The sequence below is a fragment of the Bos grunniens genome, chromosome 11 (genome assembly GCF_055505025.1).
Source record: "Bos grunniens cultivar Pamir isolate PY7600 chromosome 11, Bosgru_T2T1.0, whole genome shotgun sequence".
Classification (NCBI taxonomy): Eukaryota; Metazoa; Chordata; class Mammalia; order Artiodactyla; family Bovidae; genus Bos; species Bos grunniens.
The window spans coordinates 44072233-44100209 of NC_141175.1; the positions used below are offsets into that span (position 1 = coordinate 44072233).

The following is a 27977-nucleotide window of genomic DNA, read 5'->3' on the forward strand; positions in this document are numbered from 1 at the left end:
ATATACCCAGCCTCTTGCTTCTGTTCTCTGGCTGAGCAGGTTGAATTTGGAAGGTTAACCGTGAATATGTGAGACTTCCCTAGAAGCCACCTTCACCTTAACTAGCTCCACCCAGAGCAAGGTCCTTTGGTGAAATTCTTTGAGTTCTTTCCTCCCCTCTTCCAGCGGGTTTTATCGTGACCACTCTTGGGGTTCCTGGGAAAGGGAGACACCTGAAGCAAGTTGTGTGCTCACCACCTGTGCCTTCCCTACATAGACCTCGAGAAGTGGGTGCCTGTGGCAGTGATCTGTAGTCTTTATCTGATAGTTGCAGTACCTTGACCAGCAAGCCCCAACTCAGGTTCACTGGCCCGGTTTTTAAATAATCAGAAGCACTTTACAGAATAATGAGTGACTTTAGCTAACCTGATGGTGATTTACTTAACCTGCCACCTGAGGATTCTAGTGCAGGGACATATTCTGGACACTGTCATCTGCTTTTCTTGTTTTGGAATCATCTGGATGCTTTTCAAAAACCAGAAGTTAACAGTGTGACAGAATGTAGGGATGGTTTGGGGTTCAGCCAGGTAGGTAATTCTCAGTAGGGAGTGATGGGCTGAGTGTCACAGGTCTCAGGCCCATTGCTTTCCTGCTGGTACGGCTATATCTGCATAAGAAACGTGGCCACTGGTCTTAGTTGCCTCCTCTGTCAAATGTGGTTGGTGTAGAAGTAGATACCTCTGAGACTCATTTTAGAATTCTAGACTGCTCTTCTGGTTTTTAGTTAACATCTAAGGCTTGTGTGCATGCCAAGTCGCTCAGTCATGTTCAACTCTGTGATCCTTTGGACTGTAGCCCGCTAGGCTTCTCTGTCCATGAGGATTCTCCAGGCAAGAATACTGGAGTGGGCTGCTATGCCCTCCTCCAGGGGATCTTCCCGACCCAGGGTTTGAACCCGCATCTCTTATGTCTCCAGCATTGGCAGGCAGATCCTTTAGCACTAGCACCTCTAAGGCTTATAAGGTGCTAAACCCGTAAATTACTTACTTGCCCTTTGGAGATGCTGAACTAAAACGGGGGAAAAAAAATCTGGCTAAGCCCTGCACACATTATCTTTTGTGTTTTTTAAATCAGAAATGAATAAATAGAAAAACAGGAAAATACTATTTCCCAATTATTTATTAACAGGATTCAGGTAGTGGCAAAGAATACTTTAAATTAGTAAACATGCATCACATAACTTTAGACGCAGGTAACGCTCTTAAGTTCTACCACCGAGATGTCACTCAGGTGAATATTTTTCTTCGTATTCCCTAAATGCTCTGCAGTAAACCTAATACTTCTGTAATGAAGAAAAAAATACTCATTTCAAGAGTTTGTCACCACCTTTCTGTCATTTCTTCCCTTTCTATTATCTTCATCTCCACCCTCTATTAAGCAATAAAGGATAATGTGTCTGTTGAATGAATGAAAGAAATTCAATCTGCCAAGGGTTTACCATTTGCCATATGCTGAGCTACAAAAGTTAAAAAAAAAAAAGGAAAAAAAAAACTTAAGCATCTCAAGTCTAATGGCAAAGGTAACATGCAAATCCTAGAGAGATGCTGTCACTGTGGTACTGATAGCCACGAAGATGGAGAAGAAGGTATGCTAGGCTGTTCCCTCTCCAGTCTGTCTGTGGTTAAAAGTTCTGTGAGATTGTAAGGCTCAGCACCTGCCTATAACACAAGCGTGGCTAATGTTGACATTAGCTGCTATTGTTGACTAATGTTGGTAAGGAAAAGTCAGTTCTAGCTTTGGCATGAGATTCACATCCTTTAAACAAGTGGGTTAGTTTAAGCTGGCCTCTGAAATCCAGGGTCAGGAACATAGCTGTGCCCCCAGGTCCTCAGTCTTGATCCTCTGGCACGGCCCAGCTCTCCACTCCCCTGTCTTCTCTGCATCACTGGGCAATTTTCTTGTTATCAGTCCATTCTCTGTACAACTTGGGAGTTTGAGAGACTAAAGTAGTTTAAGCCCTGGGTTTTCTACACAAGGAAGGCTCTCTGCATCCTGAGGTCATACAACTAATGGTAAAGTCAGGCCCAAGCTGTGAAGTGAAGTGAAAGTCGCTCAGTCGTGTCCGACTCTTTGCGATCCCATGGACTATGCAGTCCATGGAATTCTCCAGGCCAGAATACTGGAGTGGGTAGCCTGTCCCTTCTCCAGGGGATCTTCCCAACCCAGGGATCGAACCCAGGTCTCCCACATTGCAGGCATATTCTTTACCAGCTGAGCCACAAGGGAACCTACTTGTGGCCCAAGCTACTGCTTCCCAATAGAATAAATTTGCAGGGTTTCATGCATGTGTGCTATGTACATAGGCGGATGATTAAAAAGTTACTGTTAGGAGTTCCCAGAAAAGATTTCTGTTTCCATAGCCAAATATCTGTAGAGCCATCTGACTAACAGGTGGCTACCATTGTCTTGGATAATTTTTTGGTGACCAGCAGCAATCAGGGTGAGTGGTTAGTCTCAAGTCTGAAGACTATCCCTGAAACTATACAATGTTTGAGCGGCTTCGCATCTAATTCTGGCTGCAAGTTAGGAAAACAGCAGGGTGGGCCGAGCTGAACTGATGGAGATTTGGGTCCAGTATGTTCAGTCTGTGCTGTGATCCTCATGACACAAGTGTACCTTGAGGAATAAGCCTCAAGTGTTAAGCAGATTTCAAGCATGAAGTGAAGAAGTGAAAAAGTGTTAGTTGCTCAGTCGTATCTGACTTTTTGTGACCACATGGACTTGTAGCCCGCCAGGCCTCTCTGTCCATGGGATTTTTCAGGCCAGAATACTGGAGTGGGTAGCCATTCTCTTCTCCAGGGGATCTTCCTGACCCAGAGATTGAACCCAGGTCTCTTGCATTGTACGTGGATTCTTTACATCTGAGCCACCAGGGAAGCCTAAGCAGAGATTTCAAGCATAGACCTACCTCACTGTTCAGCCTGGCGGATGTCAAGTTCACTAGATAGTTACCCCTTAGGCACTCCTGTGTGTGTTGAGAGAGAGAGAGAGAGTATGTATGTATGTATGTATGTATGTATGTGTGTCTTTCTACATCTTGAGGCGACTTCATCCCCTGAACTTAAAGTTCCACCCCTGGAAGTGTGGCTTCTGTCTCCAGCCCAGATCTCTGAGGCCAAGTCCTGTTGCCCTGTTAGTCCAGTCTGGAAGGTAACATGATCTGATGGACGCCTGGCCTGTGGCCCTACCATGGACCCAGACCCAGAATGCTTTTATGTATTCCTTGCTCATCAAGTCCATGGCTCCTTTAGTAATTTTCCAGGGTGACGTTGCCATATTTCTGATGTATTTCAGAGTCCTTCTTCTTTTATCAGTCTTGTTTGTAGAACATCTTGTTCTGAAAAAACTCAGACTATCTAACCTAAGTCGACCTAGTCACTCATCCCTCTTTTCTCCACACAGGCCAGGAACAAAAATTGTAGCTGTGTTGATATAGTCATATAGCACCCCACCTCAAATGGGCACTGGGTAAATGTGAGTTGCTGTTGCCTTTCCCTGAAGATACCTGGCTGAATCCATAGGGCTTCCCTGGTAGCTCAGACGGTAAAGCGTCTGCCTACAATGCTGGAGACCTGGGTTCGATCTCTGGGTCGGGAAGATCCCCTGGAGAAAGAAATGGTAACCCACTCCAGTATTCATGCCTGGAAAATCCCATGGACGGAGGAGCCTAGTGGGCTACAGTCCATGGGGTTGCAAAGAGTCGGACACGACTGAGCGACTTCACTTCACTTCTGAATCCATAAGCCCAGCTCTGAAAGGTTTTCACATCATGTGGTCTCTTTAAAAAAAAAAAATCTACTTAGGTTAATAGCTCATATGTGTTTAATCATTGCAGATCTTCCGGCTCTTAGCAAAGACATCCCTAAATTAACCATGAGCTTTGGAGAGTCTTACTTTACCCCTGTGCTAGACAGTTACACTTTAAAGAACACAGCTGAACACTGACTTGGCTTCAAGGGATATACATCGCTCTGTGTGCCATCTCTGAACTGCTGCTCTCAAGATGTAACAACAGAAACCGTCTGCCTCCCTTCTCTTCCTTGACCAGCCCCGGCCCAGCCGTCATCCTTCACTTTAGTATGTAACATAGGCCGTTTTCTATTGGACTGGCCTCACAGGGATGTTGATGTTTGCCAGGAAGGCAAGTGACCTCCAGAAAGACTCTAAAGTGCACCCCAGATACAGTCTCTGTCCCAGCAGCTGGCTACGACTGTTTTTTGTTTTTTGTTTTTTTTTTTTAATAAGATAACTAACTGAAAGCAGTGTGAATGGTTTCTTTTGTTCAAATTTCCTCTCCCAGAGACCAGTCCCAAGAGTCCCTTCACCTGTGTTATCCATTAATGCTGTGGGTTTATTTTCCCCAAATAAACAAGCATTCCTGCCAAAGAAAATAGCACGATGGATGCAGTGATACATCTTGGGACCTGCCTTTGAGGCGTATTCTTCATTTTTCTGGGTTGGTCCACAGTCTCCTTCCTGGACTCCTGCGGGCAGCGGCCATGTTGGAGCAGCCCCCCATTTCTGAAGGCCCCTCAGGCAATATAAATCCCGCCCATGGCTGTCCAGCTCTCTTGAAAGCACCCTTCATTTCTGTTGGCACAGCTTCCTGAATGCCTCTTCCAGATCATCTTTCACCTCTTGCCTGAGGCTCTGGGGACACATGTGGTTTCAACATAATGCACAGATGTGACTTGGGGGAGGAGAATTACAGCTGTGGACTCACATCAGCTGGGGTCACTGGACTCTGAAATAGGGGAGGTCAGGAAGGAGGGGAGGCAGGAAAGACCAGCAGACAACCTCAGGCTCTGTAGATTTCCCCACCCACCATGAGACAGAGTGCTATGGTGAGTGTTCTACATTTAAGGAAAGCATGAGCTACACGGCTCATGTGGACCAGATTACCATAAATAATACTCTTGCATCTGGTTCTAAATTGAGATATTAAGCAGAATAAGGGAGCAATGACCAAAACTTCTATAGGGAGAAGACCTGGTTCTTTATCCACCCAAATGGTGGTCACCAGGGGGTCGAAAAACCTTCTCTGTAAAGGTCTGGATAGTAAATATTTTCAGCTCTGGGGACCATATGGTTTCTGTCACAACCACTCAGCTCTGCATTTATACCTCTGAAGTGGCCACAGATGATAGGTGACCAGACCAGTGTGGTGACTGGCCACGATGTGCCTGCCCCTGACAGTCTAGGTTCATAAAACTTGCAGACATCCTCATCGTTGTTTGCATCAATGAACGAATGCTCTGTAAGTGGCCGGGCCATATGCTAAGTACTTACTGTGTATGATCACATTTATCCCATTCAGAATGCTTCTCTGAGGTTGTTAATAGTATTATGCCCATTTTACAAAGAAGAAAAGGCTTAGAGAAGTTACATAAGTAAGGGCCATACAGGATTTTGAACCAAGATAATTTAACTCCAGGCTCAAGCTTCCTGATATCTCAGTTAGTAAAGAATCCACCTGCAATGCAGGAGATCCTGGTTCAATTTCTGGGCCAGGAAGATCCCCTGGAGAAGGGATAGGCTACCCACTCAAGTTTTCTTGGGCTTCCCTTGTGGCTCAGCTGGTAAAGAATCCGCCTGCAATGCGGGAGACCTGGGTTTGATCCCTGGGTTGGGAAGATCCCCTGGAGAAGGGAAAGGCTACCCACTCCCGTATTCTTCTGGCCTGGAGAATTCCATGGACTGCATAGCCCATGGGTTCCCAAAGAGTCAGACACAACTGAGCGACTTTCACTTTCACTTTCAAGTTCTTTACCACTACACACACAGTCTTTGGTATCTACATCATTGACATTCACATTTACTTTTATGCTTTTAAATCTTAACATTAACCAGTATTTGTACTTTAGCTACCACCACCACCCCCCCATACATACATCAGATAATTGCTACAACTCTTATATAATTTAATATATTGCAAGAATTAAAATGTTCTTCCCAGCGAGTTCTGCTTCTTAACACCCCAAAATCAGTGCTAAGAGATGAATGTGTGAAGACCTAGGGGATTAAGAAGTCAAAGATTTCCAGGCTGGCTTTCACATTCCAAGGCCCAGTACTGATAATGAGTAAGGTGAAGTGGAGCTGGGCCCACGCTGCTCCTTCAGATGTTCTTGCCCAGGGACTGCCCCCTCTTAACGGAAACACCAACATCCAGTGTGAGCCATCAGCCTGCCCTGCACAGGTGCAGGGTCCTCAACTGGCATGGACGGTGGCAAGGGCACCGTTGGGTGGTCGGGAAACCTCCAGCAATCATCAGCATGTGTGTGTATGTGTTAGTCACTCAGGCGTGTACAACTCTTTGCAACCCCATGGACTGTAGCTCACCAGGCTCCTCTGTCCATGGGACTCTCCAGGCAGGAATACTAGAGTGGGTTGCCATTCCCTTCTCCAGGGGATCTTCCCGACTCAGGGACTGTACTGGCATCTCCCACATTGCAGGCAGATTCTTTACTGTCTGAGCCACCAGGAAGTCAGCCAAATAGAAATCTCCATTATAAAGCACAGAAATCAAGTCTGGACATCTATTTTGTTGTTACAAGTGAGGTAAGTTCTGAAGAAGACTTAAAGATTGGGAGTGGGGAAGCATTCTGTAACCCATGATCTACAGCAGTAGTTCCCAAAGTGCTTTCTTCAACTCTTAATGATAGAAATGGGTGAGGGGTTCCTGCAGTCAAATCAGTTTGTGAGGTGCAAGACTAAACAAGCAAATAATATTCTAGAGGATATAGAATGTTTTCTTCCCAAAATGTGTGCTTGGGGGGGTTGTTTAGCTTTCACTTTGGTTTTGGAGCCCATTATTAAATTGTCTGCAAGGAAGACCCAGTGAAGGGTCCTAATTCAGAGGCTTTCCCAACGTTCATTGTTGTTGTGGAGTCACTAAGTTGTGTCCGACCCTTTGCAGCCCCGTGGACTGTAGCCCGCCGCACTCCTCTGTCCATGGAATTTCCCAGGCAAGAATACTGGAGTGAGTTGCCATTTCCTTCTTGTGGGGGATCTTCCTGACCCAGGGATTGAACCTGCATCTTCTGCCTTGACAGGCAGGTTGTTTACCACTGAGCCACCAGGGAAACCCTTCCTAATGTTTACATTTAGGTCTAAGTTTTTTTTTCTTTTAATAGGGGAGGGGAGCAGCAGCAAAACTATGGTGGTTATTAAATCCATAAACATCTTTTGGTAACAAGGGTTATATATTTTCTTGTGTTTCTGTGTTTAACTTTATTTTGAAACTTGCAACTTTTCTCTAAGTGTGAAATGGATAGTATGAAGAACTCCTTTATATCCAAATCTCCGTTTGTTAACATTTTACCGTATTTGTCATATTCTCATTCTTTGTGTTTACATTATTACTGTTATTATTCTTATATTTTTAATTAATGAAATATGAATTGTATAGTTCTTTAATGAACTATGGATTTATTTATTCACTACTCATGGAAACTCAGATTAGGCTGGAAGTTAATTCCACCCCCTCCCATTTTTACCTGTTGCGCTAAGGTCAGTTTTACTTTGCAAGTATGTGAAAGGTTGTTTTTAATCAAGGGGACCTTTTGATAAGCCTGTAGCTTACAGTCTAATTGAGGAAAGAATCTCAAAACTAGAAAGGCTTCAGTTCCGGGCCACACGGTTCTGAACATTTGGATTTGTGAGGGTCACGTGATGTGGTATGGGGGCCATCATGACCGTTTGCAGCCGGTTTGCAGCCCTCTTGGGCCCAGTCCCTTGAGGACTGGGTTGGCTATCGACTGAGGTGGGAGCCTCGGCCTGATCCTTCCTCCTTTCCTATCCTAGGACCTCTGTCTTTCCAGTGTCCTGTGATGACTTGTCACACTTTGAGAACGTACCTAGCGACACAGATGTTTTTTTAAACAACATCTAGTTTCAAGAGTGATTGCCTGTAACATACATTGGAGCTTCCATATATGGTTTTTTCCTGGCCATAAAATCAAAGCTCTCTTCCTCCTTCCGGTGGTTTAAGTAATCCAATTTGAGTATAAAGTAAGTTGTGCAAACGTTGTGCCACCTGGTTGGTGTGAGAGGACTCAAATCAGACTTATATAACCTCAACTGGAGACTTTCCAAAACCATATAAGGAAGCTGGCAGGTCACCTCTCCCTCGTAATGTCAACATTGAGCTCACAACGAAGCTGGGGCTTATATCCTCAAAGAAGGCGTGAGGAACAGCCACCAGACAGGCTTGGGAGGTGAAGACACCAGGCATTGGTTCAGGGCATGGGAGCAGCCCTCACAGTGGCCTCAGGACACGTGTATCATGCCTTCCAGCTGGGAGCCCCCACACCCACCGGGCCACATATGATGCCCCCATTGACATGTATGGTGAGTTCATACTAACTAGAAAAATGTCAGTACTGTTAGACCACGGGAACTGAATTTCTTTTTTAGTTTTTGAAAACATTTTGTTATGCAAAGTGTCAAAGGTACTCAAAAGAAGAGAGAATAATGGAGACAATTCCCATATACTCACGAAACAGATGCAACAGTAATCAAGATTTTGTCACATTTCTTTAAACTTCCCTTTTTGGGGGCCAAAAATATTTCATAACGAGTCTCAGATATTATAGCATTTCATCCCAAGCATACTTTTTCTTTAGACATTTTGTAAACACAGTGCCACTACCCACCTAACAGCATTATCCCAGGGACAAAATTTTGACATGTATCTTTTTTTTTTTTTTTTTCCACAAAGCTCCTGCAACTTGGTAACCATACAACATAAGAACCAAAATGCCTGTGCTAATTTCACTGACAACTTAAAAGAGGAGGGGAGGGGTCTTTGTTCTCAGTCCTGAACAAAATTATTCGGGGATGGGGCAGGTAAACAACGTATACTGTGGTTCTCTAGACTGTAGTCTTGGGCATTGAGCTCTGCCAGTTACTCCCCTGGTCATTTCACAGTATCATCCATGATTGATCGTCGTAACTTACAGGAATGTTTTTTTTAAACAATATTTTAATTGGAAAAAGCATCTGTCAGCTGTCAGGCTTCCAGCTTCCACTTTTGAGAAGCAGGATGTTGAATGTGAGTAATGACACAACAGGCCTATAAAATGCGGACTAACCCTCGGATGACTCATCCAGTGCGATGCAGTGTATTTGTCAAGGAGACTGAATCATATATGGGGGAAACCACTTCTCAAGCAGCCAGCTGGTTCTCAGGTCCACAAGAGCTGATCCATTTTTATCGGAAGCACTGTAGTAGCAATAATGCTAATATCCAGCACTTGGACTCTACAATGTAGAGGAAATGGCATCACCCGCCAGGTATGTGCTTACTGTTTACATGAACTTTATTTTCTTGTGGTTTCTCCTCTGCCTAACCTTCCTGGCGTCTGCTTTTAACATTTTTTAAGGGAGGGGGAATTATTCTGATTTTAAGTAACTAAAGTGTGTGTGTGTGTGTGTTTGTGTGTGCGTGCCCACGTGCAAGGACAGACAGGTAACCACTGTTCTTTTAATCGACACAGATCTCTTATCCACTCATCTCCCTTTCTGGAAACAAATTTCTCCTTGCATGTTCAGATAGAAATGGTGTTAACCCAAACCTTTTAGTAAGCCTTAAATGATACTGCCTAGGAAACAGCAGAGGTGGTATATACCTTTTAAGGCTGGGAGTAGGGTAGCTTAAAACAAACACACAGAAGAATAAAGAGAAGATGCACTAAGGAGGTAGTCTAATGATAAAACTATTGTATTTATTGTGTTGGATTTTTGTTTTTAATATTGTGCTTTTTCTTCTCCTCCAAGATGGATGACTTAGTGCCAGAAAGCTTGATTCCTCTACTAAGTGAATTCTTTTTTTGCAAATTAAAATTTGCTCATACTGAATTCATGCATTAACTTCTAGGTGGGAGAAAGAGTGGAGGAGATTGGTACCAACATTTAATTATAGCTTTCACATGATCTGAAGGATTGTTCTGCATAATTGGGAGGCTGTGTCGCCTGTCTGACCCTCTCTTCACTCACTAAATTTAAACAATGCCTGGCTAGTTAAGGCACATATCTTGTTTATTTGAGTGTATTAAACATTCCTATCTGTGTTGACAGTCCATTCAGCGTCTCCTCATATTTTATAAAAATACTTTTTGTATCCTACTTGTTGGGGACAGATGCTATGGTTAGTTTATAGCAGTACTATTTATACTTTTCTGGTCTGTCTGTCCAGAATGACTGGGTCAGGACCCGAAACACAACTGCCCACAAATTTGCCTAAGATTTAGTATTTGTAGAGCAGCCCTGTCTGTGGTGGTAAATTCTGTTATCACTTGGAGAGTGTTAAACAGATCTGGGGTTATCAAGCTGGAAAAAAAGGCAGTCTTTTTTTCTCTTCCCCTTTCTTGTAAAGCTTGTAATAATGACTTGTTTTCCTTGAGGTATGTGTACTTTAAACTGTCAGTAAATGTATTAGATTTACTTATCTTAATACACTCAGAAATTGGGATGATAAGGTGAACCAGCACGAAATGGGTCTGCTCCGTGTGTTTCTGTTTGTTTTATAGATTAGTTGTTGTTTAGTCATTCTGTTGTGTCCAACTCTTTTCGACCCCATGAACTGTAGCCTGCCAGGCTCCTCTGTCCATGAAATTCTCCAGGCAAGAATATTGGAGTGGGTTGACATTTCCTTCTCTAGGGGATCTTCCCAATCTAAGGATCGAACCTGTGTCTCCTTCATTGGTAGGGGTATTCTTTACCACTGAGCCACCAGGGAAGCCCTTTGTAGATTAAGGGGTACACTTTTTTTAGAATGGCCAGTTTGTTTCTGGAGACAGGACCATCTCCAAATTTTATTAAATTTGTCTTCTATAAATGAAAGCCACCTGTCAGGCTGTAACATGCTAATTATGGTGAGGACAATAATGAGGAAGAACAGTATTTGAAATATGTGGGGGTTTTGCTAAGAATTTTCCTGCCCACATCTGTACTGCTTATTTTTATGTGTATGTCTACACATGCATATATAGTGAATATTTAATAATAGCACTTGGTGATATTAAAAAATACTTCAGATTCAAAGTGAGAGTCCTTTTCATTCCTTCTCATTAACTTTTTTTTTTTAAGTTATGGAAGAAACTCTTCTTTAAAAATGTAGCTTGAGCTGAAGCCTGAGTTTTGCCATTTAATAGTGAGCAGGGTTGTCTCTCCAAGCCTTGGTGGGATGCTACACTCAGCCCAGAGCTCATTTTATCAAAAGTCTTCAGAAAAATAATGTGACTTAATGTGAATTAAGGGGAGATTAGCTAATTTGTCCTGATTTTGCTAAAATCTTAGACTTTGATATCTTTTTTCTTTTTCCCCCCTTGAGGCCTACAGAAAGTATTTCAGGCAACTGTATGAAAACATTTACAGTTCTTGATTTATTAGTGTTTTTCTATGTCTGTGAAAAGGTCTTGTTCTCCTGTGACTGGTGCAGTTGAGACTAACTCAGGTCTTGTCCATGTTATTTCAAGGCAGCGTAGACTTCTTTTGACGTCAGTTACTTTTTACCCTCATGGCATATTGATCTCTACCATCCGTGGTGATAGTCATCGCTACAGGTTCTGGCAGCTCTTGGGAGCCCCTGGGATGTTAAGCCCCATGAGCCACAGTTCAAAGTGGCCACCTGGTTTTCAGATGCCTTCTCTCCCTTTTGAGGGAGGGGGGATACAGAGCACAGTTGGTACCTAGGGTCTCCCATCATTCAACGTGGAAGCGATTAATAGATATTGAATGAGATGCCGCCCTTGTTCGGAGCTCTGTGCTGGGTGATGTTAAATTTTAAAAGGCTGTGATCTGGGCCCAGCCCCATCCTTGCTTTCATTCCCTCTTCAGTGGAGATCCGTCATTACAGGCAACAGTTTCCTCCTGGGCTTATTAAGAGTCCATATTCCAGAGCCACTAATTGTTCTGTATAGAAGCAACTTTTAGCTCTTCCCTTCTGATTCTTATGAATCTATCTTTTCTTGGATGGCTCTCATATCAGAGAAAGAACTGCCCTACTGAAAAATTCATTTGATAGTTTTGGTGGCTGTGTTTTCTGAGCCAAGTAGATCGGTAGCCTTGGACAAAGAATTTTTTTCCCCCTTCTTCCTTGAGGGGAGTGGCAGTCAAGGAAAGTGAATTCTCAAAGTTTATAGTATCATGGATGTTCAAGTGACACTGATTAGTAAACAGCAGGGGCAATCTTTCCCAATCTTTGAGTTTTAAAAACCCCTCCCCTTTTTCAGTTCAGTTCAGTTCAGTCGTTCAGCCGTGTCCGACTCTTTGCAACCCCCTGAATCGCAGCACGCCAGGCCTCCCTGTCCATCACCAACTCCCGGAGTTCACTCAGACTCAGGTCCATCGAGTCAGTGATGTCATCCAGCCATCTTGTCCTCTGTTGGCCCCTTTTCCTCCTGCCCCCCAATCCCTTCCAGCATCAGAGTCTTTTCCAATGAGTCAACTCTTCACATGAGGTGGCCAAAGTACTGGAGTTTCAGCCTTAGCATCATTCCTTCCAAAGAAATTCCAGGGCTGATCTCCTTCAGAATGGACTGGTTGGATCTCCTTGCAGTCCAAGGGACTCTCAAGAGTCTTCTCCAACACCACAGTTCAAAAGCATCAATCCTTCGGCGCTGAGCTTTCTTCACAGTCCAACTCTCACATCCATACATGACCTCTGGAAAAACCATAGCCTTGACTAGATGGAGCATCTATTAAAATTATATTCTAATGACTCAAAGCTATAATGAGCTCAGTAACCATTTAAAAATACTATAGATTATCTATCAAATTAAAATCCTTATTTGTATTTAGAAAGACTTGTTTAGTGAGCCTACAGTCTGCTCTTGCGGTGCTTGGTGAATGATTTATGGATGTCGGGTTATAACTGTGGCCCCAGGGGAAGGCTGGATCTGCCTGTTGTCCATTTCCTGTTGTCCTTTGCTCACTGTTCTGCTGTTACACTGTCCTCCCCACATCCGGGGTTTATGGCCACTCTGCCCTCACAGTGGGTGGGATTACTAGCTGCTGCTGCTGGTGCTAAGTCGCTTCAGTCATGTCCAACTCTGTGCGACCCCATAGACGGCAGCCCACCAGGCTTCCCCGTCTCTGGGATTCTCCAGGCAGGAACACTGGAGTGGGTTGCCGTTTCCTTCTCCAATGCATGAAAGTGAAAAGTGAAAGTGAAGTCGCTCAGTCGTGTCTGACTCTTTGCGAACCCATGGACTGCAGCCTACTAGGCTCTTCTGTCCATGGGATTTTCCAGGCAAGAGTACTGAAGTGGGGTGCCATCGCCTTCTCTGGGATTACTAGCACTTGTAGATAAATCTTGTATCGTTTATCTGGAAATACCAACTTTTCTGTGTGGCTCAGAAAAGCCAGAGACAAATACAGAACAGGCTTATGGCATCAACCCTGCTCTTAAGGACATGTGAATGGGGTGGATGACCACTCTTATCAGACCAGCATGGACTCTTAATAATCCTGAGCATTCTTCCAGGTATAAGTTTGCTGATAGCCTGTTTGCCTTGTCATCTATGCCCAGATTGACTTAGGATAGAGAAGGGACAGTTACAGAAGCTATGCCCATTCGTAATTGGATTCTAAATCACCAGAATTTTTTTTTTTAATTAATTTTTTTTTTTTTAATATTTGTGTTGTTTGGCCACACCATGCAGCAGATGGGGGTCTTAGTTCCCCAACCAGGGATCAAACCCATGCCCCCTGCATTGGCGGCACAGAGTCTTAACTACTGAACTGCCAGGGAAATCCTCCAGCATTTCTTCATGGCTAATGATCACCAAAGAGCAAGCACATGCCTTGGCACCTGGATGGCACTTCAGCCCTCAGAGAAAGCTCCTGGCCCGCAGGACAGGCTGCCTTCCTTATGCACATTCTGAGCGAAGCCCGGGGAGTTCTCTGCATTATCTTCACAGAGCTCTTTGCAGAGAACCACAGCAAGATACTCTCTCTTTCCAGATTTCAGCCCCAAAGATGACTGTTCATTTTTAGTGTTAATTCATAGAATTGTAAAGATACTCAGATTGGAGATGTCCAAGTTGGATTTGGCTGTTTTGTGTCTTTCTTTTAAACACTCATTCCTTGTGCCCATCCCGTGGAAGAGATGGGGTGCCTGCCATTGCTCTGGCCCCACAGGGCCTGCTGTTTGACTGGGCCTCTTGAATTCCATCAAATGGAGCGCAGACAGCATGTGTCATAGAGGCTGCTTGGGAAGGGTGAGGAGCAAAATTAGTGTCTGTGGGTGGGCATGTGTTCTCATCACATTGCCAAAGAACTGCAGTGTGCAAAATCTGGCAGGAGCTCATTCCAAAGAAAAATAAAACAGCCCCTCTTTCTGCTTTGAAAAATATTTAAAAAAACATCACTAGCCCCCATGTTAAAGAAATGGAATCGTTAAAAATGCATCTGTGCGTGTGTATGTAGGTTTTAAATAATTTGAAAAACTGAGGTTGGAATAGAAGAAATAAAAAGGTACTCATCATAAGAAATAGTTTTTAGGGATTCTGTCGCTCATTTGGTAAACACGACAAGCTTTCTATTAGAACATAATTGGCCAAGGATTAGGGGAATTCATTAAGAGTTACCAACTAGGGGAAAGCCTGCTATGCTTAACTTCCGTTCTTCTTTGAGAGGATTTTGAAAGAAAAGCTATTTTTTGACTCAGGGAAGCCAATTACGAAGGAAATGTTTGTGTTTTTCATGTATGCAATTTGCCTTGTATCCCAAGGAACAAAAGGGTATGCAACACTTAAATTCATATTTGAAACACAAGATCTCCCTTTGATAGTTACCATGAGAAGGTCTGACCCTTTGTTAATCTCTCCTCATGGTACAGAAGAATATTTCTTAGATTAAAAGCATGCTTATAATATGTGTAGTTTGCACAACGGATATATACTACTTTCATAATTAGGAGAGAGTTTGTAGGGGTTTTTTAAACAGTGGTAATGTGAGGACAACAGAAATGTTCTTTAGCCAAAACCCCAAATTTATGAATTTCAGGTCATTTTTGAGTATACCTACTTCAAGAGCCCCCTTTTTATTTCTCAAGCTAAATGACTTTCTGTGTGTGGAAGGGGCAAAAAAAACATAAAATTTACCATCTAAACCATTTTTAAGTGTCCAGTGTGTTCATGTTACTGTATGTACATTATTGTACAGCACATCTCTGAAACCTTTGCATCTTGAAACACTGAAACTGTAACCATTAAACAACTCCCATATCCCCCTACCCCAGCTCTTCACAGCCTCCATTCTGTTTTCTGTTTCTCTGAGTTTCACTACTTTACTGGAGTTTAAAAGTGGAATCATGCAGTATTTGTCTCTTTGTAACTGACTTATTTCACTTAGCATAATATCCTCAGAGTTCATCCATGTTGTAACATATGATGGGATTTCTTCCCTTTTTAAAGCTGAAAAATATTCTGCTGAATGTGTTTTCTTTACCCATTATCCCCTGATAAACATTGAGGTAGTTCCCACCTCTTGGCTATTGTGAATAATGCTTCAGTGAACATGGATGTGAAATTAATTGCCCTTTGAAATAGGATTTGACTTTCAATAAATGTGAGGGCTAATTCCTTGTGTACAAGCACAAGAAAAGGTATCATCATGTCCAATCACCCTTTTCAGTTTGCTCAAGAGCTCCCATATCCTGAGTTTCTCACTGTGGGAAATGGCTTGATATGGAGCAGTTTTCAGTCCCAGATGGGGTATTTATGCTTCCGTCAGGGATCATGACATCCCTAGGGATGAGCTTAGTCCTGGGCGGTGGCTGAAACACGCTGGTGAATGAGCTGGACTCTGGGTAGTTCTTCTTGATGAGACGTTAGGACAGGAGCCCTTTCATCCTCTCTCCTGATACTAGACGACAGCCTGCAGCATGGCTTCATGGTGTTGTGATTGCATCTGTTGGGCCACCCAGACTGCCACCTTACCTGTAAAGCTCTCTGCTGGGAGAAGTTGGCCCTGGCTGCTGGGTTGACTTGCCTTGGGCAGTAGTTTTTAGGTACTGCTGAATGCGTGACCAAGAGCTTGGTTGGGCTCCCTGGAGTAAGTGTGTTGGTGATAGCCAGGAAGAAAGTCCAAGTTCAGCAGCTTATTAGCCTCCAAAGCTCTCATTTTCTGTGAAGATCCTAAGTCTTACAATCAAATGGCTGTCAGTCTTCCTCATTAGCCCTAGTGTTTCTTGGAAGTTCTTTCTGAATTCAAACTAGAATACTCTCCTACAAATGAAACCGTATTTTAAGGAGATGGTGTTAAACTGTGGACCATCTTGGTAGGTAGTTGGCCTACACATTCTCCTTACCTCCCAATTCTTTTTATGGCAGGAAAGAAACTTCACGGAAGCACATGTACCAAAAGCATGGCTCTGTTTTATAATATCTCAGAAGGAAATTGCCCTCATAGATCAAATCCTGTCCCTCTGTGTGTAAGTCAAGGACTAGCCAAGGGTGGCTACTGCATGATGACCCTGTGAGCCTTGCCTGGTTTCTGCCTTTCTAATTAATTGCTGCCATTGCCATTGTAAAAGAAAAAAACGGTGACACTTGTTTACATTCCTAAAGCATTGGTACTGTTACGGTTGTCACACTGCATTGAAACCAGTCCTTGGGAGTCCAGATCACTTAAGTGCTTTCTGTTTGGTTTGTCTGCTTGCTTGCTGCTGCTGCGTAGCTGCTCAGTTACATCTGAATCTTTGCGACCCCATGGACTGTAGCCCAACAGGCTTCTCCGTCCATGGAGATTCTCCAGGCAAGAATACTGGAGCAGGGGCTTCCCTGGTGGCTCAGATGGTAGAAAGTACTGGGGTGGGTTGCGATGCCCTCCCCCAGGTTATCTTCCCAACCCAGGGATCGAACCCAGGTCTCCCTCATTGCAGGCGGATTCTTTACCCTCTGAGCCATCAGGGAAGCTTGGTGTAAAGATTCCTCAACCTTATTAGCAGGTGACTGTCAGGCTGCTCTGTTTTGAGCTATTCAAGTAGTGCCAAAGTCCAAGGCTCCAAAAGGAGGCCTGCCTCTGGAGTTTAGGAGTTTGTCCTCGCTTGTCCTGTCTCCCCTGCCCCACACCCAGGTAGGAAAACTCTTGGCAAAACCCAGCCAGAGCCAAGTAGAACTGGCTGTTTCCACCCAAGGAGGGAAAGAGGTGTCTGTTAAGGAGACTGTCAGTGAGTAGTGAAAACCATTTGGGAATGGGTCTGTGATTCAAGTATTTTAGGAATTGATTAGGCTTTCAAGCACTGACTTGGGAATCCTGCTGCTCACCATTTTATGTTGTTCTGTGGGGAAAATACGTTTTCTAGTTTCAAACAGCTAATTTACAAGAAAACTTTTGGGCCGGAACTCATTTGTGACATTGAAGCAGCCGGGCCCCAATGTGAAATGTGAAGTACACAGTGTTTGTCAGAGGTCTACAAGTAAATGTCTCGCTCTATCTTTAAGCTATGCAGTTGCTTCATTACCTTTTCTTAACATTGTCCCCCTTTCTCTCTGAAAGTAGAAAAATTTGTACCGGAGCAACTGTCTTGGGTCAAACGATAAAGCCTGTAGGAAGAACCATTTGGGAAAAGAGAGGCAGATCCCTCTTCTCTTCCTTGCCTGAATTGGCTCCATAAGTATGTTTTGGAGATTTTCCTCCATGTGGCTAAGGAAAATCTCACATCCATGGATGTGTAAACCCAGCTAGATGGCTAGATTTCGCCTGTTTTGTTCGAAGATCTTATTTTGTGTGTGCTTAGTTGCTCAGTTGTGTCTGACTCTTTTCAACCACATGGACGGTAGCCCGCCAGGCTCCTCTGCTCATGGGGATTCTCCAGGCAAGAATACTGGAGTGGGTTGCCATGCCCTCCTCCAGGGGATCTTCCCAACCCAGGGATCGAACCCAGGTGTCCTGAACTGCAGGTGGATTCTTTACCATCTGAGCCACCAGGGAAACCCAAAGATCTTATTAAACTTATTAAAACTCAATTTTCATCATTTTCTTGCTTTTTTGTAGTACTTCAATAAACCAGGTTTGTTCCTGGGAACTTTATAATTGCATAATATCACTTGCAGTGAGAAAACATATCTGTTCATCTGTCATGGTTTCAGATCTTTGTGGTTTCAGACTTTTTCTTCACTTTGAAAGATGTTTTCAGTTGCATTTTACTGCTGAAAGTTTTCTGATACGCTTTTGTAGAATATTTCCTAACCCCTCTGACATGACTTTACAGCCATGTATTTTTTGTTTGTTTGTTTTGCTTTTTAAAGACACACTTTATTTTTATTTTTAAACACTTCATTTTGTTTATTTATTTATTTTGTGGCCACACCTGTTGACATGTGGGATCTTAATTCCCTGACCAGCAATCAGGAACCCGAGCCCCCCCACCCCCAGGTGGAAGCGTAGGGTCTTAACTACTGGACTACCAGGGAAGTCCTCGGCTGTGTGTTTTTTTTTAATGCAAAGTTAAAAAGAGGCCAAAGATGAAAAGGGACCTTCAAAGGTCATGGGGCCCCTCCCCCTCATTTTATAACAATACATGAGAAATTGGGACTCGGTGGTAGAATCTGAACGGTCTCAGCCAGGAGGGAAAAGAGGTCATTTTTGTTTAGGGCACTAGTTACGCCATGTAGATCCCAAAACAAGAATTGCCTCTGTTGGTGAGAAACTGCCAAACCAAGGAGGACTTCACAGTCCTGCCCACCAGCTCTGCCCTTTCTGCACGTGGCCATGCTATTAGTGATACCTCTTGTTTTCTCTTTGATGTTTTTAACGGTCAATTGTGTATTTTAAGAGACCCATGAGAAAAACTTCTCTTAAATACTCTAGACAACCTAGCTGAGATACGAGACCTGTGCCATAATTCTGGACCTCTTTAAAACAAAGCGTAAGAGGTCTGGGGTAGGGATTGTTTAGTGATTGGATCTTAGTCCTTTATCTGTCCCTAATGCCAGTAACCTTAAACTAGTCCCTTCTCCAGTCTGGACTTTAATTTTTCCATCTAAGTGAGGGATCTGAAACAGATGGTTTCAATGATTCTTTCTTGCTTTAAAGGTGTGTAACTAACTCGTGTGGCTCTTGACTAGTGATAATTGAAGACCTGAACTGCCCCTGCAGGCCCACCTCTACACATCTGGAAATGGAAGGGATCTAGAATTCTTTAGGGAGAACAAATGCTTCACTTGTGCTTTTGTTTATTCGGTTTTTCATCTCTGATGAGGGAGGTGGCAGAATTCTAGGAGAAAAGGAGTTAAATGAATTGGTAATTCTTGCCTCCTGAAACGGTGTCCATGTTCAATGAATCATAATCCAATCTGCCTGTCACTAACAGAACATGCTGATTTTCTTCCCTGTGGGTTAAATTATCACCCCCTTTTGAAAACAGGTCTTATTAAGGGCTGACTTGTAAGAGATTTTGTAGGTTTAGAATTTCGTACTACCATAGGTTGATAAAGTAGTTTCCTAACCTTTTGGCCAGGGTTCCCAGGTGACTCAGTGGGTAAGGAATCTGCCACAGTGCAGGAGACACAAGACACGCAGGTTTGATCACTGGGTCTGGAATATCCCCCAGAGAAGGGCATGGCAACCCGCTCCAGTATTCTTGTCTGGAGAATCCCGTGGACAGAGGAGCCTGGCGGGCTACAGTCTATAGGGTTGAAAGAGGACACGACTGAGCACAACCTTTTGGCCATGGTTTGCTTTGGAGTGGGGCTTCCCTGGTGGCTCAGATGGTAAAGCGTCTGCCAGCAATGCGGGAGACCCGGGTTCGATTCCTGGGTCGGGAAGGTCCCCTGGAGAAGGAAATGGCAATCCACTCCAGCACTCTTGCCTGGAAAATCCCATGGACGGAGGAGCCTGATAGGCTACAGTCCATGGGGTCACAAAGAGTCAGACACGACAGAGCGACAGTGGTAGGTGGCAGGTGAAAAAACAGGAAATGTGTCCTGGATAGCGTGAGGAGAAGTAACCAGATTTTTCATTACCATTGTCAGCATCTTCTACGTTTAGTGTTGATCACCATCTAGAATGAAGTGTTAGTCGCTCAGTCATGTCCGACTCTTTGCAACCCCATGGACTGTAGCCTGATAAGCTCCTCTGTCCGTGGGATAGAACACTATAAATTTTCTCTCTCTCCTATGTCTTCAAGTGTTCAGAAAAGTTGCAAGAAGTATACAGTCAATACTACAGCCTACAACCAGCATTTTACTGTTACTTCTTTATCACAACATAATCTGTCCATCCATCCCTCCTCCCTCCCTTGGTCCATCCAAGATGCCGTGTTATTTTTTATGCATTTCAAAGTAAGTTGCCGATATTGTGAGCTTTCTAACTGTTTCAGCATGCGGTCATTAAGCTCTCTCTTCCTTTTTGTTTTCTCTAATTTGTTGAGAAAGAAAGCGAAGATTTTTGAGAAAGTCAGGCACGGAAGTTCAAGGGCTACAATTTAAAGACCTGAATTGGAGATTATTAACTTGAAACAACTCCCTTTGCCATTTGTGTTTTGAAGCACCAATTTTTCTATTACATGTGTACTTTAATGTGGTGAGAGTTAATTTTGTTTAGTAACCTAACATTTCCATTAGCTGGCCTTTGGGGGTTTAAATGTGGATCGTAAATACCATTTTTGGAAGGGTGTGTAAAACAGAGGGAAAGTCAAAGAAAATTATTGCTTTCGGAGAAAAAAGTAGGAGAAGAAAGGGTTCTTCAGCAGCGGGTCATTTTGTTTGTTTCAAGTTGGTAATCCTTTGATCTTGATTAATTATGAACTCCACTGAACTCCAGGCTCAGTGAAGCAGCAGACAATAAAAGCAAAATCATAAACCTAGATTCAGACTTTGGCCTCTTGCCTGCCAGAACTCTCTCCCCACTTAGCACTGTGTAATCACCCTGAAACTCACCCTTTAGGACAGAACCATTTTAGTCTGTAAGTAGAGTCATTCTATTCTGGTTTGAATAAAATAAATTTCATTTTTTAAAGTGGTGTATTCATGTCAGAATTGTTCATGTTTTAACGATTTTTGAGAATAACTCAGAAATCACCATTGATTGCCTTGAATGTTAATGAACTGTTGTGATAAAATTTTACTCTAATTTCCTAAAATGTTTTAGGTGGTCTTAAAATATCCATGTTAGCCATGTTAGAGAATCTGTGTATAAGCCTATGATAGAATTAACATTAAAATAGGGACTTTGGGAAGGTCATGGACACACTGCTATATTTAAAATGGATAACCAATAAGGATCTCCTGGATAGCACATAGAACTCTGCTCAATGTTATGTGCCAGCCTAGATAGGAGGTGGTTTGGGGGGAAATGGATGCATGTAGATGTATGGCCGACTCCCTTTTCTGTGAAACTACCACAGCATTGTTAATTGGCTAGTTAGTTGCTCAGTCGTGTCTGACTCTTTGCAACCCAATGAACTGTAGCCTGCCAGGATCCTGTGTCCATGGAATTCTCCAGGCAGGAATACTGGAGTGGGTAGCCATTACCTTCTTCAGGGGATCTTCCCTACCCAGGGACTGAACCCAAGTCTCCTGCATTTGCAGGCAGATTCTTTACTGTCTGAGCCACCAAGGAATCAGCTATATCTCAATACAAAATAAAAAGTTTAAAATTTGGGGAAAAAATAAGACAATCATTAGATCTACCTATTAAAAAAGCAAAACACAACTACATTGATATAATAATTATATATTATATATATATATTGAAATAACAAGATTGTTATTTCAATAACTGTCTACAGCCTATGTGGTTCCTGAATGTACCCAGAATGAGAAAAGGAATGAGAAGTCTAGGCAGATTGGGGACACATTCAGGTGGGTCTGACAGCCTTGCCTGGTGAAGGAGACTTGCTTTGAAAGAGCTTAAATCAGAATTATCCCCCTCATGCTAGTATAATTGTATTTTGCAATGTGACATCCCAGAGAATTGTTTGATGCTGGGTTTTTAAAAAGTCTTTACTAAAAAATTTTTAACTTTTTTGAATTCAGTGGAATTGTACATTAAAAAAAAAAAAAAGCTTTAGTTGTGTTATATTTACTTCCAATTCTAAAAATTTTTGTTGGTGGAGGAGGGTAGTATGAGTTACTTTCCTAGAGCCAGTATTTTAAAATCAAAAATAATTTAAAATCCATCCCAGGGACTTCTCTGGCAATCTAGTGGTTAATACTTCGCCTTTCAGGACAGGGGATGTGGGATCAATCCCTGGTCAGTGTATTAAGATCCCAAAAAAACAAAACATAAAAACAGAAGCAATATTGTAACAAATTCAATAAAGACTTAGGGAAAAAAAAAAGAATGGTCCACATTAACAAAGAAAAAGTCTTAGAAAACAATAAAATGCATCCAGAGCAGCAGGTATTACCTGCAGTGTGAGAAACGCTGGGCTGGAAGAAGCACAAGCTGGAATCCAGAGTGCCGGAAGAAATATCAATAACCTCAGATATGCAGATGACACCACCCTTATGGCAGAAAGTGAAGAGGAACTAAAAAGCCTCTTGATGAGAGTGAAAGAGGAGAGTAAAAAAGTTGGCTTGAAGCTCAACATTCAGAAAACGAAGATCACGGCATCTGGTCCCATCACTTCATGGGAAGTAGATGGGGAAACAGTGGAAACAGTGTCAGACTTTATTTTTTGAGGCTCCAGAATCACTGCAGATGGTGATTGCAGCCATGAAATTAAAAGACACTCCTTGGAAGGAAAGTTATGACCAACCTAGATAGCATATTCAAAAGCAGAGACATTACTTTGCCAACAAAGGTCCATCTGGTCAAGGCTATGGTTTTTCCAGTGCTCATGTATGGATGCGAGAGTTGAACTGTGAAGAAGGCTGAGCACCGAAGAATTGATGCTTTTGAACTGTGGTGTTGGAGAAGACTCTTGAGAGTCCCTTGGACTGCAAGGAAATCCAACCAGTCCACTCTAAAGCAGATTAGCCCTGGGTGTTCTTTGGAAGGAATGATGCTAAAGCTGAAACTCCAGTACTTTGGCCACCTCATGTGAAGAGTTGACTCATTGGAAAAGCCTCTGATGCTGGGAGGGATTGGGTGCAGGGGGAAAGGGGACGACAGGATGAGATGGCTGGATGGCATCACCAACTCGATGGACGTGAGTCTCAGTGAACTCTGGGAGTTGGTGATGGACAGGGAGGCCTGGCGTACTGCGATTCATGGGGTCACAAAGATTCGGACACTACTGAGCGACTGAATTGAATTGAGATACTTGAAGGGATTCCCTTGTGGCACTCGTGGTGAAGAAACTGCCTCCCAATGCAGCAGACGTAAGAGGATTTGATCCCTGGGTTGGGAAGATCCCTTGAGGAGGGCATGACAACCCACTCCAGTATTCCAGTATTCTTGCCTGGAGAATCCATGGACTGAGGAGCCTGACAGGCCACAGTCCATGGGGTCGCAGAGTCAGACACAACTGAAGAGACTTAGCATGCATGCATAGATCCTTGACAGATAAGGATACAGAGGTCCCAGTGGTCGGTCAAGCAGATAATCCACCTAGGATCTATGGGGTACCAGAAGTCTCTAACCCTGGACCTGCAAGGGTGGGGAAATTAGGATTTCTTCTACTAGTAGAGATTAGAGCAAGCCATTTTCAAATTTCAAGAAAAAATGATTACTTTCTTCATTGATTGTTCATTTCTGATGATGAACGACCACTCCTGTCCTGCCCCATCTTCTCCAGACTTGACCTCAGCCAGGACTGTCTTCTAGCAGGGAGCATGACTCACCTCAAGAGGTAGTCACTCAGGAAAGTTATATTGACACAGGGAGAGATGCCAAAGAGCCATTAAAAAATCTGTCTTGGACACAACTCCTAAAATTGCCTTTTGGGTGCTAAGATTTACTTCAGCCAGCGCTTCATTGCCCAGGTTTGAAACTGCCCAGTGTTATGGTTTTACGTTGTACATTAACAGCATAACAGCCCTAATGCCTTTATCTTTATTGTGCCCCAGTTAGAAGTGGTCTGTCATTATGGATATTATAGAGTTAGTATTCTTGTGGTTTCTGAATTTAAATGTAGGCAGGAAAGGTTTTTTGGCTGAAGAAAAAAAAAAGAACTATAGCTCCATCCTTAAGGCATTGGATATGTTAAATAAGTAAAATCAAAAGGTTTGGGTAAGATTTTTCCAAAAGAAAAAAAAAGTCAAGAGCCACAGAAATAGAATCTAGCTGAATCACTCTTTCTCTGTGGAGGCTGTACGCATCCTCAAACTGCAGGTGATAAAAGCTTAGAGGTTAAATTTTAAATTGTGTTTTAAAGACAGTACAGTGGAGTGATTCTGATACTACTTTGTAAATCTTGCTGAGAAGGAAGCCCCAAAACCAGTGTTTTATGAGGTCACCTCCAGCACACCTGGGCACTGCCGTGTGCATCATCACCTCCCATTCACAGTGTGGAAAGGTTTGCCCTTGAAATTGGCGGTGTTACTGAGGCGAGGGAATGGGGGCCACCAGAAGCTCTAGCTTGCTTCAGCCAGCTGTAAGTGTTTCTAGCTCATCAGAGTGCTCCATGGTCAGTGTTTCCAGGCCTCAGGGATGTCAGAGGACCCCTAATTGTCTCTGGAATTTCCTCAACTATTTCTTCCCAGGCCTCTTAAGCCTCTGTCAAGATCATATGTTTAACTTCTAGCCCTGATCTTTGTTCCTTTGTGTCTTGGCTTCGTTTCCTTTTCTTGGCCATGATGGATCATGTGAGCAGCAGCTACCCTCTACTGGGGGCAGCCGGCAGAGTCCATGCCTGTGGACATCCTCTGGGTGTGTGTTTCAGCCTCACATGTCAGGGATGTTCGGTGCATGTATTTCTCTGGCTCTCGTGGCCTGAAAGTGTCAGGTAGCACTTGGAGACTGGAAAACACATCTCTTCATAGTACATTGTAACGTAAAGGAGAAAATTGCAGATAATATTGTAAGCAAAGGCATTGGCATTTACTTTGAATCACTGAAACACTAGTATTAAAATTTCAGTAGGAAAGTAAAATACTAGAGGCCCATGTGAAATAAAGTTCAGCTTGCTCAGATTGGTTCTAAAGAATAATTTATAAATTATTAAATTTAAGAATCATTCCTATTTCAAGTGTCAATTGTGTGGCAATGCCTTTTATAATAATAGAGAAAATGACCCCTTATATGTGCACTAGAAAAAAGTGTGTGGGTGAGGAGGTCTATTTATATGCTTCAGGGTAGCTAGGTAGCAAGAACAACAAAGATGCTGACTTACATGGGGCACGTGAGGGTGAGAAGGGGCACGCCCATACCTCCCCCTCAGTGTCAGGGTGGAACTTGGACAGGAGGGCTCCAGTGGCCTTGCGGGACAGCAGAACTCACTGCGTATGATGCAAGATTAATGTAGGGATTCCTAGGGAATTCCTTGGCAGTCCAGTGGTTAGGAGGGGCTTCCCTGGTAGCTCAGCTGGTAAAGAATCTGCCTGCAATGCAGGAGATCCCAGTTCGAGCTCTAGGTCAGGAAGATCCACTGGAGAAGGGATAGGCTACCCACTCCAGTATTCTTGAGCTTCCCTGGTGGCTCAGCTGGTAAAGAATCCACCTGCAACACAGGAGACCAGGGTTTGATCCCTGAGTTGGGAAGATCCCCTGGAGAAGGAAAAGGCTCCCCACTCCAGTATTCTGGCCTGGAGAATGCCATGGACTGTATAGTCCATGGGGTCACGAAGAGTCGGACACGACTCTTCCACTTTCACTTCCAGTGGTTGGGACGCCGTGTTTTCGCTGCCACGCCCTGGAGTTCAAATCCCTCATGGGGGAACTAAGATCCTGCAAGCCGCCTGCCAAAAAATAAAGTGGGAATCCCTAAAATATTTTCTAATTATCTTCACTCCCCAGATTCTGAGCCCAGCACTAGTAAAGGAGGAAAACCTATTCACACTCCACAGTATAAGCAGGAACCTCTCGCTTTCAGCTTAATTAATTCCTGGATGAAGGTTATATCCCCTTGTCGTTGCAAGGCAAGCACCCACCACCACCACCTTCCAGGTATCATATTATATATTGGGGTTCCATTCTGAAAACTCATTACATGCCATTTTAAAAATACATAAATGGATCACAAAGATAAAAGGTAGAAAAGCACTGCTATAATCTTCTGGGGATTAGATAAGATGAGCTACAACGTCTCAGAAATGCAGGGACACAACGAAGATTGGATGAAGAGCCTGCTTTCTTCTCTGGGTAAATCTGATGCCCTGGCAGAGGGCCCTGGCGTCATCCAAAAGTACAGTGTTGGTACCTGTTGGAGGTACAAGGATTGTTTTACTAGCAAATAATGGGGTAGGGCGGTTTCCAAGACAACTCCATCAAGTGTACCTCATGGCTGATTTCATGGGTGTTAAGTAACTGAGGAAGCCTTTTTCTTCAGTGATCTTAGCTCATGTTTTAGCTCCCCCAACTCTAATTTCACGTAAACCAATCCTCTTCCTTAATGTTCAGAAAAGTCCTCTGCTGCTTAGTGGCTGCTCATTAGTATTTAAGAGGAGAGCTGGTGCCTTCACCAGAAATGGCTCCTGCAGGTCTTACATCTGTAGCTGCTTTTCTTATCACTGTTGCCTGTAATGGCCTAACAATACAAATTTAGACAGTAAGCAGGCACCCAGTCCCAATACTTCATGGCAAATAGATGGAGAAACAGTGGAAACAGTGGCTGACTTTATTTTGGGGGGCTCCAAAATCACTGTAGATGGTGACTGCAGCCATGAAATGAAAAGACGCTTGCTCCTTGGAAGAAAAGTCATGACCAACCTAGACAGCATATTCAAAAGCAGAGACATTACTTGCCAACAAAGGTCCATCTAGTCAAGGCTATGGTTTTTCCAGTAGTCATGTATGGATGTGAGTTGGACTGTGAAGAAAGCTGAGCACCGAAGAATTGATGCTTTTGAACTGTGGTGTTGGAGAAGACTCTTGAGAGTCCCTTGGACTGCAAGGAGATCCAACCAGTCCATCCTAAAGGAAATCAGTCCTGAATGTTCATTGGAAGAACTGATGTTGAAGCTGAAACTCCAATACTTTGGCCACCTGATGTGAAGAACTTATTTGAAAAGACCCTGATGCTGGGAAAGATTGAAGACGAGTGGAAAAGGGGACAGCAGAGGATGAGATGGTTGGATGGTATCACCAGCTTATTGGACATGAGTTTGGGTAAACTCTGGGAGTTGGTGATGGACAGGGAGGCCTGGTGTGCTGCAGTCCATGGGGTCACAAAGAGTCGGACATGAGTGAGCAACTAAACTGAACTGAAGCAGGCGAGCACGTGTTCTACCTCCAGGGGTTTGAATAGAGCTGAAAAACCACATTATCACCATGCATAAAACTCCGTTATGTACAGCTTTCCTTGCCTGTAAAGTATGGATTATATACATTTCTAAAACCAGCACAGTACTTTAAAAAAAATTCTTAAGTAGTTGATACTTAATAGAACTCAAGAAACCACCACCCACTTAAATAGAATATGAACCATACCTTTGGCTCCTTAGCTCATTTGATCCTGCTGACATAGTCTGTTGATTCTTTTTAAAAAGATGACAAGATATATATTTTATGCACCTATATTTTATACATATACCTAATACTTTATATATATACACAATTTGGTGAACTCAGAGCTTTTCTAAATCTATAAGCACAAGGAAGACTGGAGGTTGGTATGGTTGGGGGGCTGATTGCAATGAAGAGTGCCCGCCGCACCCGCCCCAACCCATCCACCACCCACCCCCCGCCCCGCCCAGGACCTGGTGTTATATTTGGCTCAGCGGGCGGCTAGGGGTTGTGCTGGGGCCAAGAGGGAGCCTGAGAGGCGCGATCCTTGCTAATCCCTCTCAAGGTCTGGTGAAGTGGAGAAGGATGGGAAAGAGGGCCAGGAGGAAGTGAATGTATGTTTAGCATAATGGAGAGATAAAGGAGCCCTGTAATCAGAT

The 27977-nt window shown here is 43.5% G+C and overlaps 1 protein-coding gene and 1 long non-coding RNA gene across 15 annotated transcripts in view; one reads left to right on the forward strand and one right to left on the reverse strand.

Moving 5' to 3' along the window:
• SPRED2 (sprouty related EVH1 domain containing 2) overlaps window positions 1-27977 on the forward strand; it is a 127414-nt gene that overhangs the window by 56914 nt on the left and 42523 nt on the right. Inside the window, exon 1 of one of the 14 annotated variants that reach the window (XM_086326311.1) lies at window positions 9190-9333. The exons of 11 other annotated variants lie outside the window; for them this stretch is intronic. In XM_086326311.1, coding sequence (XP_086182437.1) covers window positions 9317-9333 — 17 coding nt within the window. In that variant the 5' untranslated portion in view covers window positions 9190-9316. Of the gene's footprint in view, window positions 1-9189; window positions 9334-27145; window positions 27202-27808; window positions 27884-27977 lie in introns of those variants that run through there. 2 more of the 14 variants (XM_086326305.1, XM_086326315.1) reach the window with 2 other exon arrangements.
• Window positions 24623-27928, reverse strand: LOC147363014 (uncharacterized). The gene is made up of 3 exons (XR_015136705.1): window positions 27792-27928; window positions 27523-27569; window positions 24623-26293 (listed from the first exon to the last, which is right to left on the reverse strand). It is a non-coding gene; the product is annotated as an uncharacterized LOC147363014 (long non-coding RNA).